The sequence below is a fragment of the Felis catus genome, chromosome C1 (genome assembly GCF_018350175.1).
Source record: "Felis catus isolate Fca126 chromosome C1, F.catus_Fca126_mat1.0, whole genome shotgun sequence".
In the NCBI taxonomy this organism is placed as follows: domain Eukaryota; kingdom Metazoa; phylum Chordata; class Mammalia; order Carnivora; family Felidae; genus Felis; species Felis catus.
The window spans coordinates 92,344,097-92,357,518 of record NC_058375.1 but is presented as its reverse complement, the minus strand read 5'-3'; the positions used below and the strand labels follow the sequence as shown (position 1 = coordinate 92,357,518).

Sequence of the window (13,422 nt, the reverse complement as noted above, 5' to 3'; positions counted from 1 at the left end):
AAATTAATTTTTAATTCTTAATTTTTGAGAAAAAGAAAGCGTGAGTAGGAGAGGAGTAGAGGGAGAGGGAGAGAGAATCGTAAGCAGGCTCCACGCTCAGTGCAGAGCCTGACATGGGCCTAGATCTCATCATCCTAATTTATTTTTTGTTGATGTATAGTTGACATACACGGTTATATTCTGCTTACCACAAGTGTAGCTACCATCTATTACCACATGATGCTATTACAATATATTGACTATATTCCCTATACTGTACCTTTTATTCCTGTGACTTATTCATTCCATAACTGGAAGCCTATATCTACTGCTCCCTACCAACCATTTTGCTCATCCACTCACCATCTCCCCACTGGCTGCCATCAGTTTATTCTCTGTATTTATGGGTCTGTTTCTGCTTTTTGTTTATTTGCCTATTCTATTGTTTTCCAGATTCCACATATAGAGAAATCAGATGGTATTTGTCTTTCTCTATCTGACTTATTTCACTTAGCATAATACACATGGGTCCACCCATGTTGCAAATTTGCCTCTATCTTTTCAATCTATGTTGAGAGAGAATAGGTCAAAGATATTTAAGATTATATATATATATAAATATTATATATATTATATATAAATATATATTATATTATATATTATATATATTATATTATTATATATATTATATATATTATATATATTATATTATTATATATTATATTATATATTATATATATTATATTATTATATATATTATATATATTATATATATTATATTATTATATATTATATTATAATATTATATATATTATTATATATAATATATATTATATTATTATATATTATATTATAATATTATATATATTATTATATATTATATATATTATATATATTATATTATATATATTGTATATATTATATATTATATTGTTTTATATTATATATATTATATATATTATATTATATATATTGTATATATTATATATATTATATTGTTTTATATTATATAATTATATATATTATATATATAAATATATAAATATTTATATATATAAATATATATTTATATATTTATATATTTATATATTTATTATTATTTATTATATATATTATTATATATTATATATTATATATATTTTATATATTATTTTATATATTATGTATATAGTATATATTATTATATATATATTTATATATTATATTATTTATTATATATATTATTTTATATATTTATATATATTTATATACATATAATATATATATATATTATTTATATATATTTATATATTTATATATTTATATATATATATAACTACATTTTAAAAATTGTATGGGTATCTGGGTGGCTCAGTCAGACATCTGACTTTTAATTTCAGCTCAGGTCACGATCTCATGGTCATGAGATTGAGCCCCATCATTCTCTGTGCTGAACTGGAACCTGCTTGGGATTCTCTCTCTCTCCCTCTCTCTCTGCTCCTCCTTCCCCACCTCTCTCAAAATAAATAAATAAGCATTTAAAAATTGTATTGGCTCTAATATTGTGATTTAATGAGATATAAATTATATAATTTATCCTGAAGACTCAATCTCTTACAGAGATTATAGTCAACAATGTTGTATTATAAACTTCAAAGTTTCTAAGAGACTAGATCTTACTTGTACTCATCACAAAAAAGAAGTGATAATTATATGATGTGATAGAGGTGTTAGGTAGGAATACAGTGGTAATCATATTGCAATATATAAATGTATCAAATCAACATGTTGTATACCTTTAACTCATACAATGTTACATGTAAATTATACTTTAATAAAAATTTATGAATTCTTTAATTCAAAAAAGAAGAGAGATGATAAACCAGTTTGAAAACCTAAAAATAAAATAAATAAAATAAAATAAAACAAATTATATAATTTATATTATAGACAACAACGAGTAACTGGATTGGACCAGCTTTCTTTTCAAGTGTTTTTTAGGACATAGATATTTCTGCCATTTTATAAATTATGGAGTTTTCAGTTACTCTAATACTTGGAGTTATGTCTTACCAAGTTTTTTTAGTGAAAATTTGCGCTCACTGTAAAAAATGTTGAAACTCAAAAGAATAATTCATCTAGTCTTTTTCTCTCTTGTTAAATGGCATGATTTAATTCACTGTGAAATTAGCTGAATTTAATTTCCTTAAGATAGGATAAGGATAGGATCCTTAGGGTAGGGTACTTAAACTATTAATGATGGAATTAAATTGTTAAGTTAAATTTCCTAAAATTCAAAATAATATGAATATACAACTAACATAAGTTTGAGTGACAAAACCAAGCCAAATTTCTAGTTGGAGTCCCATTTTTTTCTTAGTAGGATTCATTAATAGAAGGATTCTAATTAATTAATTAATTAATTTTTTTTTCAACGTTTATTTATTTTTTGGGACAGAGAGAGACAGAGCATGAACGGGCAAGGGGCAGAGAGAGAGGGAGACACAGAATCGGAAACAGGCTCCAGGCTCTGAGCCATCAGCCCAGAGCCTGACGCGGGGCTCGAACTCATGGACCGCGAGATCGTGACCTGGCTGACGTCGGACGCTTAACTGACTGCGCCACCCAGGCGCCCCAGATTCTAATTAATTTATAACTCAACTTCTAAAGATCACATAAAAAGAGATTAAAATAAAGCAAATGCCTCATGTAAAATTAGTATGTTACCATTCTTTGTTATTAAAAACAATTAGAAATTAATTTTTTTACATAAACTTTTATTCCAAAATAGAGAGGGAAAAATAAATGGCAAGCTAGACCCCTCAATAATTCTACAGATTATAAAGATCAGGTATTGATTTAGAATAACTACATACTGGCAAAATACTTTAAATGCTTCAGTGGATCAGATCCATTGAACCCATTTAAAGTCTTCTGCCATTTATTTTTTTCTCTATGTTTTAGAAGACAATTTATGAATAGCAGTGTGGTATGTAAATTGGAATTGTTGTTATGTGCTTTGAACACTCCTAGATTTGGAGAAATGTTGTGACTCTAACCTGTGAGTTTATGTATTTTCCATTTATTTTGTTTGTTAATAAAGACAGAACTATTTATATATACAATTCAATTAATATATCAAAGTTTATATACGGACATGAAAAGTTTAATCTAAATAGGTTTGATTCTATGGGCCAAATTGTCTGTGAAGGGAAGAAGGAGTAATGGAGAAAAGGGCCTGTGAATTAGATGTGTGGCTCTACCTTTCCTAGGATTCAACAAATCCTTGAATAAGCTTCTAATAAGCTAAGGGAGTAAGGGCAAACAATTTTAAACTCTCCTCTCTGCACAATAAACGCTCCACAGGCAGTCATATGTTTTATTCCACTCAATCATAAAGACAATAAATATTTAAATATATATATGTATTTATATACCAACCTGCCATACACACACACACATACGCACACATACATGCATAAACATGATACACACACATACATATATACACACGTATAATCACAATTTTTTTAAGCATCAGAGTTGTAGGAGAGGTGTAGATAGAGATGTAAAATGTTAATTGTAGTTAAATATTCAAGTACCCACAATGTGACAGGTGTTATATAACACATGTGCTGTCTTCCTAATTAATATATAGAAGATAACTCCGCTTTCTCTTATTCCTAATAAGATAAATTAGAAACACCTCCAAACCTGTCAATTAATTAAAGAATACCATAGCTACAAAGCCCTCAGAAATCTTGACTTGCGTCTATGAATTTCCTTGAATTTTAGGACTAGGTCTCTGTTAAATAGTAGAATTTTGGCTTACTTTCTTTGTCCTGGACACTTGTATCCAAACATCATTTTATGTTTGTTTGTTTTTTAAGTTTTTAAAAGTTTATTTATTTTGAGAAAGAGAGAGCAAGTGTGCCAGCAGGGAAGGGGCAAACAGAGAGGGAAAGAGAGAGAATCCCAAGCAGGCCCCTCAGCATCAGCACAGAGCCCAACACGGGCTCAAACCCACAAACTGAGATCATGACCTGAGCTGAAATCAAGAGTCCGATGCTTAATTAGCTGAGCCACCCAGGAACCCCTCAAACATCATTTTAAATTGTGGACCACTTCTGAAAGTAATATAAAAACATGGATATTTGGGAAGGGAACAATTATAACTGAATTAATCTCTATCATTTATTAAATGCTTCCATGACCAGTTTTTGTCAGTTTGACTAAAAAAAGAGTAAACTGGTTCTGTCTTTATATATGTCATTAAACATATATACATATACAGATATATAAATATATTTAAAAATTAAATATGTAGCATTTCACAAAGAAATAAATCAGGTATGCACTCCCCATACTGTTTGACTTCAGATACTACCTTTGTGCTTCAAACACTACCTTTCTTTTCTTCCCTCCTGAGAAGTAATCTTTATCCTGAAGTTGGTGTGTTTCATTGTTAATTTTTTTTAACGTTTATTTATTTTTGAGAGACAGAGCATGAGTGGGGGAGGAGCATAGAAAGAAGGAAACAAAGAATCTGAAGCAGGCTCCAGGCTCTGATTGTCAGCACAGAACCAGACAAACTCACGTACCGAATTGTAAGATCATGACCTGAGCTGAAGTCAGATGCTTAACCAACTGAGCCATCCAGGCACCCCTGGTGTGTTTCATTCTTATACACATTTAAAATTTTTTCTATGTAAGTATATTCATAAATATTTTTCATAACTATATTTTGTATATATCTTCTAAAGCTTGCTTTTAATTTAACACTGTTACATTTATTGACATAACTATTTCATTCATGTTTACTCCTATGTGGTATTCCATCACATACATAAATGTAAGTAAGTATATTTATTTAATCTTCTGGTGGGCAGTTAATTCAAATGGGAAACAGATTCTTAAACTTATTTTAATAAATATTCTATCATGTTAGAGATTTTTATATCTTTATGAAGAAAGGATGGAGGAACTTCCAAAGGTCTCTTCTGAATTATTAAAGAAACAAGGAAGCTTGAACAAGTACTTTACATTTCAGAAAACAGAGAAGTCAATCTGTTATTAGGGCAATAAATTACTATTTAAGATTTATCATAACCACAGACTTTCAAGAGTTAAAAACATAGCAAAAGCCTGTTTTAAGTTAACTGGAATCCAGTTAAACCCCACCATTGTTAACACATAAATTAAGAAGCCATTGGATATTCTTTCTTGTGAAATGCCTGTTCAAGTCTTTTTTCTAATTGCTAAACTTTTAATTTGATTGTTTCCCTTTTTCTTACTGATTTGTAGGAGTTCTTAAAAATTCTGTATAGGAGTCATTTGTTAGCTGTATGCATTACGAATAACTTTTTCAGTCTGGGAATTGAATATCAAGTATCTTAATTGTGTCTTTTGATGAACAGATGTTTTAAAGGTTGATGAGGCCCAATTTCTCAGTTTCCTTTCATGGTTAGTGCAGTAAAAACAAACCAAAAATAATAAACAGAGGCCATATGTGGTCTATAAAGCCTCAAATATTTAGTATCTAGTCCTATGTAGAAAAAATAAAGATGATCCCCGAACTAGACTAATGAATTGAACATAGCTGCAATTCAGAGATCAGAAAGTGGGTATAGCTACCACCACCATCAAATCGGCTTCAAGACATGAGTGAAATTAGTAAGTATTGGAATGCTGAGTCCAGGCACAAAAACTGGTCTAAACCCTATTATTCATAACCCTGCGTGCCAGCTGAAACAGCAAAAGGAAGCTGTCTTACTTCCTCTTTTTATATTGACCTTGTATCTGGCAACCTTGCTAAATTCACTTATCAATACAAGTAGCTTTTTTTGTAGATTCCTTAGGATTTTTTATGTAAATGATCATGTCATCTGAGAACAAATAAAGTTTGACTTGCCTCTTTCCAATATGTATGTTTTTCCTTTTTCTTTTCTTATTGCATTTGCTAAGACATCTAGTACAATACTGACTAGAAGGGGTAAGAATGGTCATTCTTGCCTTATTTCCCATCTTAGTGGGAGAAAATATTTAGTCTTTCACCATTAAGTACGAATGTTCATGTTAGTTTTATGTAGATGGCTATTCAGATTTACTATTTATTCTTTTGTCAACTTTCATAATATGTTTTTGAAGGAATGTTCTCATTTTATCTAGGCTGTCAAATCTGTTGACATATGGTCTTTGTTAGCAAACTCTACACGTGCAGGTAAAAATAATGGGTATTCTGCTGTTGCTGGGTATATTGCTCTATTAATATCAATTAGTCAATCATGTTATTGAAGTCTTTATACCATTATTGACTTTGTTTCCTATTTTATCAACTGCTGTGAGAAGGCTATTGACATTTCTGACTCCAATTGTGGATCTGTCTATTTCTCTTTGCAGTCTATCCATTTTTGCTTCATATATTTTAAAGCTTTGTTATTAGGCGCATACACATTATGGTTGTTATGCCATCTTGAAACAATCCTCCTAACATTATAAAATATCTTCCTTGTCTTGAAGTCTTCCTTGGCTGATATTAATATAGCTATGCCAGCTTCCTCATAATTAATGTTCACATGGGATTTCCTTATCTACCCTTTTACTTTAAGCCTATATGTATATTATATTTCACTTTTGTAAAAAGTGTATATACAGGTCTTGCTTGTTCTGCCTTTTACTTGGAGTGTATAGAATATTATGTTTAATGTAATTATATATCAGTTAACTTTAAGGGTATCTTATTTGTTTTGTTTGTACCAACTATTCTTTTTTCTCTTTTCCTCTTACATTCTTTTGGACTAATACAGTACTTTTTAGTATTCTATTTTATCTCTTTTTATTGTTTTGTTAGCTATAATTCCATGGTTTTTTGTTTTGTTTTGTTTTAATGGTTGCCTTGGGGTTTCCTGCATACATTTTTTATACTATTTTATTTTACTTTTTTTTTTTTTTTTATTTTTTTTTTTTTAATTTTTTTTTTTTTTTTTTCAACGTTTATTTATTTTTGGGACACAGAGAGACAGAGCATGAACGGGGGAGGGGCAGAGAGAGAGGGAGACACAGAATCGGAAGCAGGCTCCAGGCTCCGAGCCATCAGCCCAGAGCCTGACGCGGGGCTCGAACTCACGGACCGTGAGATCGTGACCTGGCTGAAGTCGGACGCTTAACCGACTGCGCCACCCAGGCGCCCCTTATTTTACTTTTTAAAGTTAAAAAAAAAAAGCATTCTGAGGGAGGGAGAGAGAGAGAGAGAGAGAGACTGAGAGACCGAGTGGGGGAGGGGCAGAGAGAGGGAGAAAGAGAGAATTCCAAGCAGGCCATGCATGGATAGAGTGGAGCCCCATGTGGCACTCCAATCCAGGAACCGTGAGATCATGACCTGACCCTAAAACAAAAGCTGGATGCTTAACCGACTGAGCCACTCAGGTCCCCCTTCCCACATACATTTTTAAATTTATACTACTTCACATATAATGCAAAAACTTATTAGCAGTAGACTCCCATGTCCTCTCTCCCATCCTTTTTACAATTGCTGTCATACATTTTACTTTTACATGTTATAAGCTTCACAATATATTAGTATATTTGCTTTTGACAGTTAATGATCTTTTAAAGAAGTCTTTTATATTTATAAATGTCAGCACTTACAATATTTTGTATAAGTTGTATAAATAGCTTTCTGTTTATTATTAATTCCTAAAACCCATTCATTTAAATAATACATATTTCATGACATTTGGTCACATTTTTATTATAGCACTTAAGTTGACTTTATTTGTTCACAGACCCAGAGCACACTAGATGGTGAGCTTCTATGTTAGCAGGTCCAATATTGTTTTGTTTTTTTTTTTTTTAATTTTTTTTAATGTCTTATTTATTTTTAAGACAGAGAGAGACAGAGCATGAGTGGGGATGGGACAGAGAGAGAGAGGGAGGCACAGAATCTGAAGCAGGCCCCAGGGTCCGAGCTGTCAGCACAGAGCCCCACGCGGGGTTGAGAACTGTGAGATCATGACCTGAGCCAAAGTTGGACGCTCAACCCATTGAGCCACCTGGGCGCCCCAATGTTCTTATTTTTATCTAGCATTTAACAAAATAGTATAAAATTTATATGAAATAAATGACATCGTAAAGTATATCTAATAGCATTATTTAAAGAAATAAGTGAACTTTATTCTGTGGTCCAAGATTTAGGATTTTACATGAAAAATTACTTTTTAAAACACTGGTCTGGGCCTGTCGTTAGACTGTACCACTGACTTTCAAAAGATGTGACCAGAGATTGAGGACACAAAGCTTCAGTGCAATGAATTGTGCAATGCACAATGCAATGAACTCGGTTTTTACATAATCCCTCAACCCTGTCTACTGCCATTGTCTAGTGCCTCAATTTTAGAAGATCTCAGGCTCCTTTTTGGGAGCCTGTAAAAGAGGCTGAGGAGGGGCAGAAATGTGTGGTGTCCCACAAGACAAAGGAAAAGGGTGTGGTCGGTCAGCAGTGTCTGAACAGGACAAGCATTAAATAAGACAAGGATTTGAAATTGTCCTTCGGCTTCTGTGAGAAGGGAGTTCTGTAGAGGTAGGTGGTGGGGGCTGCGGCGAGGCTGCAAGGCTGCCGGGAAGGGGGGGAGGGTCTAGGAGAAAGCTGGAGGTGAGGAAGAGGGGGCTCCCGGAAGCAACCCCAAGATCCCTTGGGCTGAGAGGAGGGAGACTGGAACCAAGGGTGGAGGCCCCTCTGGGAGGGCTGCCCTCTTCAGACGCCCCCAGAAGGAGGGGTGGCGCGGGGGCACGAGATGCTCCCGTCAGAGGCGAGGCGCAGGTCAGAGCACTCACCTGAGGAGCCGCTCAGTTTGCGCCGGGAAACACCCGGAAGCTCTCTCGACGCCGCCAGGGGAACGCGCGCCCTCTCTGCTTCTGCTTAAACTTTCCTGGGCTCCCGGGTCGCTCGTGGGCCCGGGGAAGTCCTGGGTGCAGGTTGCCGCCACGTTTGGTGCCTCAACCTGCAACTTTTGGGGCGTAGCGACCCTCGCGAGGCGCCTGGGCCCGGTTTCCCACCAGGCGGTCCTCCGAACTTGCTCCCAGCGGCGCCGGAGAGCCCAGCGGTGTGGATGGGCTCGCCCCCGAGGCCCCGTCGAGCCGTTGTCTCCGAGGCCCCACGCAGGCGGGCGTCGTCGAGGCGGCGGCAGGTGGCGCAGCCGGAAGCCGGGGTGGGGGCGGGTCGGGCGGGTCGCCCTCATCCGGGCCGGGAGGAGAGGCGGCCGAACGGCCCCCGCCTTCCCGCCCGGGCCATGCCGCGCTGGCTTCGGGGCTTCGTGCTGCCGGGGGTGGCCTGCCAGAAAGACGAAGATGACTTAAGGTACGAGATGCTTTTCCAAGACCTGGACAGCGACGGGGACGGGTTGGTGGACATCGTCGAGCTCCAGGAGGGGCTGAAAAACTGGAGCTTATCGTCCGGCCAGAACTCAGAGAAGGTGAGTGACCAAGGGAACGTGGCACCGGGAGTGTGGGAGACGTTGGGCGGAGGTTAAAGCCACACTTGCTCTTTGCAAAGCTTCTTTCCAAGAACCATGTTGGAAGGGTGGGGTTCTCTTCCGTGAGCGCCCCCTCTCACCCGCAACGCAGAATAACGGAGCCCAGCCCAGTTAAACACGTTCTCGGCCTCCTTACAACAGTCACTTTCCACAATGACCGGAGCCTTCTCCTGGACTTTTTAGGAGATGCTGAGTGGGTGTCTAGTGACTCAACATTTACCGAACCCGCACAGAATTTCAGGGGCTGTGTTAGCCTTTGTGAATTCGTAGAAGAGACTTTCTCCTTTCCCAGGATGTTCACAGCCTAGGTTCACGCTTCAGGGTCTTGCATAAAAGACAAGAGCAGATAGGTCCCCAGAGCTGCTCTCTCTTTGTCTTAAAGTTTATTTATTTTGCGAGGCCGGGGCAGAGACAGAGGGAGAGAGAGAATCCCAGCGTTGCGTTGCTTAACCGACTGAACCATCCGGGCGTCCCTCTTCTCATTCTTAAATCGACACCAAATGTCTTGGGGGGAAATCACACCTAGATCCGTGGGTTTACGCTTCAGCTGACTGATTTAGTGCCTTGCCTAGATTAGGGATGTCTTCCTTCTCTGGACCAGTCTTGATTATTTAAATACTGGTTAGGTGAAAGTTTCAAAATACCAAGAGAAAACAATCATGTTTCCCCTCTATTAGTGCTAACCAGTCCTCAGATGATCTCCCCACTTGTTTCAGCTCTCTGGTGAGGTGTGTGTTAGAAGTCCAGAATATTCCCATGGGTCAGGAAATTCCTTAAGGGTCTGTGCTCCAGAACCAATTGCTCTGATTTGATTATCTCTTTATCTCATACCTCTGTCTTCCTGCTCTGCTTTACTTCCTTCTACTTAGTCCAGAACTCCAGGACACTGGACCTCAGCCTATCAAGTATCTCTGGCTCCTGCTTACTTGAGAAGGGATATCAGAGAAGAAACCTGAGAGAGTAGGGTAGGAATCAGAGAGGAATGGTAGGGATATAGGTATATTAGCATGAGTACTGATTTAAGGTATACACTATGTCTTAGAGAATGGCATCTCATTCTCAAAAGGTATCATCTCCAACCTGTCACTTGGGAGAAAACCACTTATTTTCTGTCACTATATCAGGATTGGACAGCAGGATTGGACAGAGGGGTAAGTTGAGCTGTGATAGAATTGCAACAGAAGCTTCAGACAATTCAAAAGGAGCTTTGTGTCTGGGGTAGTTCTTTAAGAGTTGTCCTTCCTTGAGGCAAGAGCGCCAGGGCTTTATTACCTACCCCTGTCTCTTACGCCCCCTCCCCTACTTATTGAACATTGGCTGCCTCCAGGGAGTGACTTTAGGCAAGGTGAGTCTTTTCAGCCTAGAGAAGCATGAAGGAGGAGCTCAACTGAGAACTGTCAGTCACCAGCACTCCCAGCTACTGTCAGTCCTGAGAATGTGGGCAATGCACCACAGCATCGACTGCAGAGAAACATTTGGAAAATAGTGCTGACAGGACAAATTGATTAATTCGATCTGGAGTGTGAGGTAAAGGAAGAATTCAAGAATGATTCCAGGAATTTTGGTTTGAACAACTGGTTGGTTGGTGGTGCCGTTTGCTAAGATCAGGCAGAATTGGAGAGTAGTGAAGTGGGGTGAGTGATTATCGAGAGTTCTTGGTTTGGACATTTGAGGTTCCTTAGAGACATCCAGGTGGATATAGCAAGTAGTAGTTTTGTATTTGAGTCTAAATCTCAAGGAGATAATCTAAATCTAATTTAGATAAATCTAAATCTCAAGGGTTAGAGATGTACATCATCAGCATTGTATCGGTAAAGCTTTTTATTGGGTGAAATCCCCTAGGTAGAGGGGTCTGAGGACTGAGTTGGTCTGAGGACCGAGTTGTGAATCATTGCAACATTTTGAGGTCAGGAAAGAGCCAACATGGGAGACTAAAAGGAAGCAGTTAGTGAAGTAGAAGGGAAATCAGAAGAGTAAGGTCTCTTGGGAGCCAATTTGAGTCAAGTATTTCAAGGAGGTAGTTATTATATAGAACTGAGATATCTGCTGAGAGATCTTGTAAGGTGAAGACTGAATTTAACTGTGGGGTTTGTCACAATGGAGGAAATTTCTAACCTTGAGTAATTCCATGTATGCATGTACCTTGTTGTTGGTTGTGTCTCTGAGGAAAATGAGAGGGCTAGGATCCTGAATTGCTCAATGCTTTACCACCTTCCTCTGCTAGTGATACATGTTATAGACGTAGAAGGTATACAACACAGATTACACTTGACCTGGGGCTTTGGTCCTAAATCCCCATCTTATTCCCTTCTGTGATGAGGGAAGTTGTGCTGAACTACAGGTGAGTCTTGGTCTTGTTGCCTTGAACACAATCCAGACTAGTGGATCTCAAAACTTGAAAATATAGGCCTATATATTATCTTTTAAAGAAAAACAATTCTTGTACTCCTAAGGATTGAGTTAAATCATTTTTGTCATGTTACTTAGGTATATTTATAAATATAAAGAAAGTATAAAATCATTATGCTTATAGCTCTTATACAACCGTAGATCCTAACAGGTATGTAAATTAAAGATTATAAAAACCACCAAAATCCTAATTAATAACATTTATTTAATGAGACAACTAATAGTGTTTGGCTAAAACTAAATTTCCATTTTCTTATGAATATTCTACTGATAGGTACATTTGTGTGAGTTAAACATTCTGAAATTATCACGTGTTTGCCCAGTTCTCCCCCACTTTCTTTTTTTGTATGAATACTGTGAAAACTGTTATATATATGTGGGCTCTGATGTCACTGGATTTTACTTAACAAAAAATACATTATTGCCTATGAGGTGAACCTCTGTTTTTTGTTTTTTGTTTTTCATTAGCCTTCAACAAAGTGGTATCATTTTGATGCTTGATTACTGGATTACACAGGGACAATGAAATAAATATTAGGCCTTAGTTATAAGGTGGCTGTCTGGTTGCTTATGTTATTTGTCTTCAGATTATCTTTAAAAGGAAAACACAAAATTAGGAAATTCTCACAAAAGATACTCAGACCTGTAGGAGTTTATGGATTTCAGGATAAGAAATACTTACCTAGAGGGGTGCCTGGGTGGCACAGTCAGTTAAGCGTCTGACTTCAGCCAGGTCACGATCTCGCAGTCCGTGAGTTCGAGCCCCGCGTCAGGCTCTGGGCTGAGGGCTCGGAGCCTGGAGCCTGTTTCTGATTCTGTGTCTCCCTCTCTCTCTGCCCCTCCCCCGTTCATGGTCTGTCTCTCTCTGTCCCAAAAATAAATTTAAAAAATTGAAAAAAAAAATTAAAAAAAAAAAAAAAAAGAAATACTTACCTAGATTATAGGCAGATTTAAGCTGCCACAGCCCTGTCTCTTTTCCTCTGGACTCCACCCTGTTTCCTACAGGACCTTCTAAGTGGAAGGGTGGGGGACAGGGCCTAGAAAACCGGTTTGGAGTTTACCAAGCAGAAAGAAATGTGCATTTGTTGGAGTTATAATCCTTTTACTCCTCCCAGCAAAACTCCCCTGTTTTAGCACTGGGCCTAATTGTTTTTGATCTATATCAGTGCTCTTATTCTTTAAGGAAGAATAGTAAAGTAGCAGGAAGAAAGCTTTCCTTCTCCCTGAACGCTCTGTCACCTCTGGAACTTTTATTCTGTGGTTAACAACCTTTCTCAGCACTTAAACCTCTTCGTAGAGCCTTGCTTCTTACTGAAGCAGCTCTCCTCTGAGGAGCCTCCTTGCAGCCCTCTCAGGGCTGAAGTCCCTCCTCTTTCTCCTTTCTAATTACCCGCTTCATTGAGGTCCATGCCATCTACCCTCTGACCTAACCATTTTATTCTTTGCTACTCACTGAACTTCTGTATAAACCTCTTGGTCACTGAAGACTTACCACCTACTCGTGGTCTCCATCTCTACTGCAGAT

General features: G+C 37.3%; 1 protein-coding gene and 1 long non-coding RNA gene across 4 annotated transcripts in view; one reads left to right on the top strand and one right to left on the bottom strand.

Annotated features, from left to right (window-relative positions):
- LOC109502514 overlaps positions 1-8,925 on the bottom strand; it is an 87,011-nt gene extending 78,086 nt beyond the window's left edge. For 2 of the 3 annotated variants that reach the window (XR_006582821.1, XR_006582822.1), the window contains exon 1: positions 8,791-8,924. This is a non-coding gene — a long non-coding RNA (uncharacterized LOC109502514). Of the gene's footprint in view, positions 1-8,790 lie in introns of all 3 variants that reach the window. The other variant, XR_002161142.3, reaches the window with a different exon arrangement.
- Positions 8,926-9,065: 140 nt separating this feature from the next.
- LOC101095594 (calcium-binding mitochondrial carrier protein SCaMC-1-like) overlaps positions 9,066-13,422 on the top strand; it is a 50,104-nt gene continuing 45,747 nt past the window's right edge. Inside the window, 1 exon segment of the mRNA XM_011285036.4 lies at positions 9,066-9,428. Within this exon segment, the coding sequence (XP_011283338.2) occupies positions 9,066-9,428 (363 nt within the window).